General features: G+C 55.8%; 1 protein-coding gene and 1 pseudogene across 1 annotated transcript; both read left to right on the top strand.

Moving 5' to 3' along the window:
• The first annotated feature begins 1,169 nt into the window (after positions 1 to 1,169).
• LOC112885765 lies at positions 1,170 to 5,280 on the top strand (annotated as a pseudogene).
• A 455-nt stretch (positions 5,281 to 5,735) lies between these two features.
• LOC112885764 (ras-related protein Rab7-like) lies at positions 5,736 to 8,590 on the top strand. Its single transcript, XM_025951402.1, has 7 exons — positions 5,736 to 5,928; positions 6,012 to 6,038; positions 6,148 to 6,247; positions 7,051 to 7,197; positions 7,281 to 7,361; positions 7,446 to 7,591; positions 8,233 to 8,590. Exons 1-7 carry the CDS (start codon positions 5,876 to 5,878, stop codon positions 8,297 to 8,299), a joined length of 621 nt encoding a protein of 206 aa, XP_025807187.1. The 5' UTR covers positions 5,736 to 5,875; the 3' UTR covers positions 8,300 to 8,590.
• The last annotated feature ends 266 nt before the right edge of the window (positions 8,591 to 8,856 follow it).

Genomic DNA, 8,856 nt, shown 5'->3' with positions numbered 1-8,856 from the left:
GATGAGAGAGTTACGAGCACGACTGCACGAGCGGCAATCTGGAACGGGCCGCACGGCCACGAACAGTTGGGCCGAGACGAAAGGCCGTGGGCCGCGGTCTTTCTCGGTGTGCGCTGTAGGCTGTCGTCACGCGGTCCAGCCCGTTCATCTCCTCAGCTGGTGAACGATGATGTTGTGGCTGTCAGGCGGGTCAAGCATGAATTCATGATCGTCGTGAACGCTAGTAAGCCTAGCATAAGCAGGATCGCCGTGAACGCTAGCAAACGGATTCAAATCTGTAGGCTAGCCGGCACGGCTCGCCGTAGCCGCCGGCCGAGGCAGTCGCGAGGAGCCTGTACTGTAGCGCAGCGACCACGGGCCGCCGGGAACAGCGGCACCAACGCAACCGGAAACTGTTTCTGGATTCGGAGGGATATGTGTGTGTGTGTGTGTGTTTTGCTCAACCACAATCCAAATCCAAACAGATAAAAAACAGGTTTGTTAAGATTTTTCGAAGGATAGAGAGTGCCACGCTTCAAAAGCGCGCGGGATCCGCGGGGGGTCGTCGCTACACTACATCCCCTCCCACGGCGACGCGTGACGGCGCAGCCGCCCGCCGCCATGCCGGGCCCTCCTCCGTCCAATACCCCGCCTCCATCTACTACTTCTACTGCCCCAACAGCCCCGTCGCCGCCAATTCCAAGCACTCGTCGCGAGCCGTCGCCCCCGTCCGCTCGGACCCCGTCGCCTCCATCTGCTGAGCCGGACCTGCCGCCCGCTCCGCCGCTGCAGGCGCCGGTTCTGCCGCCGCCGACTCCTGTCGCTGCGCCAGCGGCTCCTGCTGCTGCGCCACCGCCGCCTTTGACGCCGGTGCTCCCGCCTGATCCTCCGGCAGCTGCTTCGCCGCCCCCGCAGTGGCCGGTCGCGCCACCCGCCCCGCCGTTGCCCTCGCCAACCCTGCCGGCCCCATCCGCCCCGCTGGCACCAACTGATCCGCCGCCGTCTTCGCCTCCCACGCCGGCGCCGCCTGCTGACCCGCCGGCGCCATCTACTCCACCCCCGCAGGCGACGCCAGCGGCACCGCCGGCGCCTTCCCCTCCGCCGCAGTCACCGGTGACACCTGCTGCCCCGCCGCCGTCTTCTCCGCCACCGCAGCCACCGGTGGCGCCAGGCGCTCCGCCGGCGTCTTCTCCCACGCCGCAGCCACCGGCGACGCCAGCTGCTCCGCCGGCGTCTCCTCCTGCACCGCAGCCGCCCGCGCCTTCTCCGCCTGCACCGGTGGCGCCCACGCCGTCAGCGCCGGCCCCATCTCCACCAGGGGCCCCGCCGGTGATGCCACCGCCGTTGCCCGCGCCATCGACACCGACGCCATCGCCGCCAGCGATCCCCGCGCCGTCGACGCCCACGCCGTCTCCGCCAGCGATCCCCGCGCCATCAACGCCAACTCCGCTGCCTCCTGCGACGCCTGCGCCCACGCCGTCACCTACGCCATCGCCTCCTATGCCGCCTTCACCACCGGCGCCCGCGCCGTCGTCTCCAATGCCGCCTGCACCGTCAGTACCCACGCCATCACCGCCGGCGACGCCTGCACCAACGCCCACGCCGTCGCCTCCAGGGACCCCTGCACCACCAACGCCGGTACCGCCGTCCCCTGCGGTGCCAACGCCAGCAACGCCGTCCGCGCCTCCTCCGGTTCCACCAACGCCGGCCCCGCCATCTCCATCAACGCCAGCGCCACCATTGCCTTCGCCGCCTTCCCCCGTGACGCCAGAGCCACCAGTGCCGTCTCCGCCTTCTCCGGCGACGCCCAAACCAGAACCGCCGACGCCCTCCCCGCCCTCCCCATCAAACCCAGCGCCACCAATACCTTCGCCGCCTTCCCCGGCGACGCCCGAGCCGCCAAGGCCGTCTCCGCCTTCTCCAGTGACGCCACGGCCACCAAGGAGGCCCCGGACTCCACCAGGTGTCCCGGCCCCAACCGTACCACCATCCCCGCGAAGGACGCCAGAGCCACCACCCGCAACGCCATCTCCGCTCGCCCCGGATCCTCCAGGGGCGCCCAGACGGCCGCCCTCGCCGCCTCCTGCACCAGTGCCACCATCTCATCGTGGCCGCCCGGCTCCTCCTGGCGTAACCCTGTCTCCCCCGAACGGCGACGGTCCTCCCTCGCCGCCTTCCCCGCCGTCGCTCACACCTCCGGCGCCTTCATCACCGTCATCGCCGTTGTCGTCGCCGTCGCCATCGGCTACGAGCGGGACCGTGATCGGCGTCTCCGTGGCCGTCGCGACGGTGGTCGTGCTCGCCCTCATAGCTGGGCTCATCTACTGCTGCTCGAAGAAGCGCCGCCATCGCCGGCACGGCTCCTCTCCGGCGGGTACGTATCCATACCCGATCACCCGGTACGCTTTACACGCGCTGCATCGGCTGGTGGAAGCGCACCACCACCACCGCCTTGCTACGCTGCTCCGTCGCGGGCACGAGTGCGCGAGCCACACGAAACGCAAAGACGCCGGGCGGGCCCCGCGGCTTATTTGGACGCGTCGCGCCGCGCACTCGCCGCGCGTGCGCCGGTGACGTCACGGGGAGCAGATATAGCTGCTGCTGGTGACGATGGCGACACGTACGCCATGGAGGGCATCTGACCGGAGAGTTTGAAGGCGGCCGGTTCTCAAATGCTTGCCTCGTGTGGGTGGTTTTTTCAAGTGCGTGGCCGATGGCGACTCGCCGCGTAAAAGTTGCTCGTTGATGAGCTTGTGGACGGGAACGGCAAGGGCTATACAAGTGTGCAATCTGGAGTTCTCTCTTCTCCGCGTTACTGGTCGCTTGCTTTATGCGTTGCGTCCTTGCATACTGCTTTTCTTGTTACATTTTCTGCCCCTAGATTAGATCATCAGATCGTCGGCGCAAATCATAACCGGCGTTGACAAGAAAAAAGTCAAACAAAATCCCACGTGTCTGTGTTTCGAAACATTCTACAATTTTCTCCTTTGTTTTGAATTTTTATCTTATTATGTTTGTCTTGCGTCCTCAGGCAATGTCTATGGCGGGCCCCCGCTGCCGGTGACGTCGAAGGTGTCGTCAGCGCCGCTACCGTCCCCGCCGCATGCGTACTCGCAGTCGCAGCAGACGTTCCCGCCGTGGGAGACCGGCGGCGGCGGCCTCTCGGCCCCCCCGCGCCCGCCGCCGTCGGTCACCGGCGGCACGGTGTCGTACGCGGAGCTGGCCGCGGCGACGGGCGGGTTCTCGGACGCGAACCTGCTCGGGCAGGGCGGGTTCGGGCACGTGTACCGCGGCGCGCTGGAGGGCGCCGGCGAGGTGGCCATCAAGCGGCTGCGGCCCGGGAGCGGGCAGGGCGACCGCGAGTTCCACGCCGAGGTGGAGATCATCAGCCGCGTGCACCACCGCCACCTCGTCTCCCTCGTCGGCTACTGCATCCACGGCGACCAGCGCCTGCTCGTCTACGAGTACGTGCCCAACAAGACGCTCGAGCTCCACCTGCACGGTACGCGCGGTTCAGAAGAGCTCCACACCTCTGGCGTTGGCCGCCGCCGGGCTCTTCCTTCGTTCTCACACGCGTGGTCTCGTCTCGCATGGGGTTTCAGGGAGTGATCGGCCGCCGCTGGATTGGCAGCACCGGTGGAGGATCGCGCTCGGATCGGCCAAGGGATTGGCCTACCTGCACGAGGACTGTAAGCTCAGTTCATGCGTGCCTCCCGCTACATTTTCCTTTTTTTTCCTGCTCGTTTTAGCACTCTGCTGGTCTGAATTTTTCTGAGATCAGTGTGGTTGTGTTGATGGGGCGATGCCCGGACTTGTTTTTTTTTCAGGTGATCCTAGGATCATTCACCGCGATATCAAGGCGGCCAACATACTTCTGGATTACAATTTCGAGCCCAAGGTACGTACATCACTATCTGAAAGGTCACGCCTGCGTTGAATTTATCTGAAGAACCGAGCATTTCGTCGTGCAGGTTTCGGACTTCGGGTTGGCCAAGATCCAGCACGCGGACGACACGCACGTCTCCACGCGCGTGATGGGAACCTTCGGGTAAATCGGTTATCACTCACTGCTCCAAAACTTTTGCAGTTATACAGCGAACAAGTGACCAGGAATTTACAGATGAAGTACAGTACTCCGTAGCACAGAACGCATTGGTGGTGGTAACATGAGCTCGTTCTTGGTCAGGTACTTGGCGCCGGAGTACGCCACCACCGGCAAGGTAACCGACCGGTCCGACGTCTACTCCTTCGGCGTCGTGCTTCTGGAACTCATCACCGGGAAGAGCCCTGTCCTGTCGTCCGAGCCCTACAACGACGAGACCTTGGTTTCTTGGGTGAGTTATATGAATTACTTTAGCAACATTTGGTTGATTGATTGTTCATGTGGAGGTGCCTGAATTTCTGGCGGTGAATGTTTGGGTACAGTCAAGGCCAAGGCTAACGAGAGCTCTCGAAGAGGACATCCTGGACGGGCTGACCGACCCAAGGATGGGCGCCAACTACGACGCCGGCGACATGCGGCGGCTCATCGCCTGCGCCGCCGCCGCGGTGCGGCACACGGCGCGGTCCCGCCCGCGGATGAGCCAGGTGACGGATCATCGCTGCAAAGTTGCCAAAAAAAAAGGCACAATTTTTCGCTACAGATTTTTAGCAGAACGCTAACAGTGGACGACGACGTGCTGTTTCCATGGACAAGCAGATCGTGCGGTACCTGGAGGGCCAGCTGTCGGCGGAGGCCCTGAACGCGGGCGTGGCGCCGGGGCAGAGCGAGCTGCTGGAGGACCACGCGGGCGAGCAGCTGCGGCGGATGCGGCGGCTGGCGTTCGTGCCGGGGACCACCACCGGCGGCTTCCTCACCGGGAACATGAGCAGCAGCTACGTGAGCGAGCCGACGAGCGAGTACGGGCTGCACCCGTCGTCCAGCTCCAGCGACGACGCCGACGCGAGCGAGGTGTCGAGCGTGCGCAGAGCGCCGAGCCGGCCGCCGACCACCACCACCGCGTCCAGCGCCACGGGCGCGGGGGTGGAAGGGCATAGCTCCGGCGAGTTCGGGGCCGCCGACGGGGTGAGCCGGCGCATGCGCCCGGGACGCGGCGGCGCGTGACAGAAGTTTTCGATTTCCCGTCAGGTTTTCATTCTAGGGTACACGTGTAGAGTTGCGGACAGGGTAGTGCTAGAATTTTGTAACCTGCTCGTATGATTTTGGTCTCAGGTTTTCAAGTGTAGAGTGACAGTAGTTATTGAGGAACTTTTCTTCAGATGAAAACAGGATGCGTAGTCGATCGAATGATATTCCTCTCATGATCGGATTAGGTGCATGTGCATGGAAGTTTCTTGTTAGTTGCATTTGCTTTTCTGCTTCGTCGTGCTTACGTGTGCTCTTCCAAGAGACGCGTTGCGTGCCAGGTGGATGGCTAGCATCCTACTAGTGTTCGGCATATGCTTTCGGTCGCTATCGTTGCTACCCCTCGCCCTCCAATATACATCCAGACATCCCATCAAATGATGAGCCTCAAGTCACATGGCTCCGACTCTAGTAACAGTTTCGCGCATTAGGCTTGAAAAATTTGCAATACTTATAAATTCAATTTTAAAATATTTGTAAATTTGTCTAAAATACATATATTCATTCACTACTCAGAAATCAGACAGATCTCTGCGCCTCCTCCGCTGTGGCCAACGGTGTGGCCGCCACCTCATCACACCTTCCCCATCTCCCCGGGTTTCCCCTTCCTCGCGTCGTTCCAGCCCCCACCCCCCTCCCCCCCACCCCCGACAAGACAACGCAACGCATCGCGGCGGCGGCTCCCGCTGTCCCTCTGGTCAGGTCTCCCTCCCGTCTCCCCTCCCAATCCCCGCCCGCGAGATCGCCGCCCCAGGGGGGCCCTAGATCCCGATGGCCTCGCGCCGGCGCACCCTGCTCAAGGTCATCATCCTCGGCGACAGCGGGTGAGCGCTACGGATCTTCCCTCCTCCGTCGCCCCCGCGGCTTCACCCTGGTTCCCTGCTGACTTCTGTTTCCTGCGATCCAGGGTTGGGAAGACGTCCTTGATGAACCAGTATCCTGCGATTCGGATAAATTCTTGACAGGCTGACTGGATTTCCTTGAATTTTTCTTCTTCTTGTTGGCTAGTTTTCTTGTTTTCTTTGAGCTGTGATGTAATTCAGATACGTGAACAAGAAGTTCAGCAACCAGTACAAGGCTACGATTGGCGCGGATTTCCTCACCAAGGAGGTGCAGTTCGAGGACAGGCTCTTCACTTTGCAAGTAAGATTGGCTCCCCTCGCGACCTAGCCTTGCTCTATGTTGTGCTCTGCGGGTAGTTCGGCTGATTTATATGTTACTTAAGTACTGATTATTACCTTCTTAGTTAGTTTACGAACTGATCACCTCTGATCTCATAAAGCATACGAGAGGATGCTTGCCTCTTAACACTTGAATGATTGTTTGTTAGACCATAGCATTGAGGTTTGTGCAACTGATTCAGTCTACACTTTATCTTGTTGTGTCTAGGTAGATTGCTTAAACTGGAAGTGTCTAGTTCCTGTGCCAACTAATATTTTTTTGTTTCTTTGATTTACTTTTTTTGGGAACCTGCCATGCCATGAAGTATTTCTTCTAGAAGATCTACCTACTAAATTTTCCATGAAAAAACACTGGCAGTAAAAGGTGTATTCTGTTCAAGAACTTTTAGGCTTATACATTATTTTCATTCTTTGCTAGTGAATCCTATGCTGCTGCTTATATTGGCATCATGATGTTTGGAATCAGCTTAGGGCACTTGGCATCTGAACTGTTAACCATTCCTTATACTTGCCCTACAGCTTTGCTCATGGCTTAATTAACAAAAAAGTATGTGTTCAGATCATTTCCAAACCTTTTATCTATATTAACTGTCTAAGTAGTTTGTTTATGTTTTGATTGCTGCTTGATAAACACCATCTTGAGCATCTCCGGTGGGCACAGAAGAAATCTATGTAGATTCAAATTAATATCACGTGAACAGATAAATTTTGAATGTGTCATCATTTATCTGCTGGATTATGGAGCTTAACAACATGTCTTTGTAGATATGGGACACAGCTGGTCAGGAAAGGTTTCAGAGTCTTGGTGTTGCATTTTACCGGGGAGCAGATTGTTGTGTCCTAGTCTATGATGTTAATTCTATGAAGTCATTTGATAATCTGAACAACTGGCGTGAAGAGTTTCTAATTCAGGTGCAGTATTTTCAGTGATCTGTTAGTTCAGTCTGTCATGGTTCTTGTTTTTGTCTAACTACTGTGGAAGTTTAACTTTGCAGGCTAGCCCATCAGATCCGGACAACTTCCCTTTTGTTCTTTTGGGTAACAAAGTTGATGTAGATGGTGGCAACAGCCGTGTGGTAATTACCATTAGACGTTTTGCTCTTTTAAGTCTTCTCTTGAATTAGATTGGCTGATTATATGTGTGAACTGTTTCGTTTTAGGTCTCCGAGAAGAAGGCAAAGGCATGGTGCGCCTCTAAAGGGAACATCCCATACTTTGAAACATCTGCGAAGGACGGAACAAATGTCGAAGATGCTTTCCAGTGTATCGTAAAGAACGCACTGAAGAATGAACCAGAGGAAGAACTGTAAGCGCACTGCAATTCTCCTAGCTTTACATATTTTGACATTAACAGTTACTTTTTTAGGTGACATAAATCATTTTGAGTACTAGAAAAGGAGTGCCACAATAAAAGTACGAACTTATGAAATATCAGTAGTTCTGTCTATTAGGCTTTGGACCAGTGATTATTTACATTAAATCATCAATAGAAACATACGTACTTATGAAATATCAGTAGTTCTGTTTATTAGTCTTTGGTCCAGTGATTATTTATGTTAAATCATCAAAAGAAACTAGTCACTTTTTCTGATCCCCTTTGTAGGGTATATTTGCATAGTTTCAGGACTAGCATCACTCACTGGCATCATATTTATTTCCATGTCCGCAACAAACTCTGGAATTTCCATTCATGACCTCAGTTCTGAGGAAAAAAAAGTAGATCATATTTTTCCTTGTTCCAGAAATTGTCTATGTCAAATCATCAATAGGAACTATATTGGCCTTTGATTTCCTAAGCACAAGCACCTGACTTGTTTCTGTTCCCATGTGCCAATCCTTTTTGTTAGGTATGTTTGCATTGTTTCAGGTCTAGCTTTACTCTCTGTTTCTTCTGCTCCTATTTCATTCTGTGACTCCTTTTTTGATATAATTCGTTTGTTCTTGAAGGTATGTGCCGGATACCGTGGATGTGGTGGGTGGCAACCGGACCCAGAGATCATCTGGTTGCTGTTAAAGCATGACGCGTCAGAGGTGTCACGATCATCGGCTCTGCAGTAACCAAGCATACCTTCTCCATTGCTGGGTCTCCATGGTTCTCAATGTCATTTGTTACCTTTCCAGTCTCCTGCTATGTACCCAAGGTCGGCTGTCCCCCATGCTGTCGATTCGTGGACGTTGTGCAGTTCCATCAGTAGCGTCATATCTTGTGAATACAATTCGGTGAAATAAGAGAAGTGTAAACTAAAGTTCATCCGTTATGGTCTTGTGTGCCGATAGAATATGAATTTTGTCCATCTCAGAATCACCTTTTCCTCGCTCTCAGCTTCGATGTGAGTTACACCCGTGCTGACCAGAAAAGTTTGGCAAATCCCTTTTGGAACGTAACATTGAGTTTCTCTGAATGAATGCAGTGCAAGATGCGTCAAGTGTCAAAAGAAAATGCAAGATACGTCTGCAAATTCAGTTGTCATTTTGTGAATATATTCGGAGAAAATAGGCCGCCGGAATCCAAAAGGTTCACCGAAGTCACGTTGCCTGCCAGTTTGCCGACGACATTTTCGTCGATGATCT

Source organism: Panicum hallii, chromosome 3 (genome assembly GCF_002211085.1).
Source record: "Panicum hallii strain FIL2 chromosome 3, PHallii_v3.1, whole genome shotgun sequence".
NCBI lineage: Eukaryota > Viridiplantae > Streptophyta > Magnoliopsida > Poales > Poaceae > Panicum > Panicum hallii.
The sequence above is the reverse complement of the archived record's forward strand: the minus strand, read 5'-3'. Positions and strand labels throughout refer to the sequence as shown.

What these genes read in the sequence shown, in the direction of transcription:
- LOC112885764 (XM_025951402.1), top strand. Translation starts at nt 5,876, where the DNA reads ATGGCCTCGCGCCGGCGCACCCTGCTCAAGGTCATCATCCTCGGCGAC. An exon ending in ATCATCCTCGGCGACAGCGG is followed by an intron (nt 5,929 to 6,011) that starts GTGAGCGCTACG and finishes CCTGCGATCCAG; the next exon opens with GGTTGGGAAGACGTCCTTGA. An exon ending in ACAGGCTCTTCACTTTGCAA is followed by an intron (nt 6,248 to 7,050) that starts GTAAGATTGGCT and finishes ATGTCTTTGTAG; the next exon opens with ATATGGGACACAGCTGGTCA.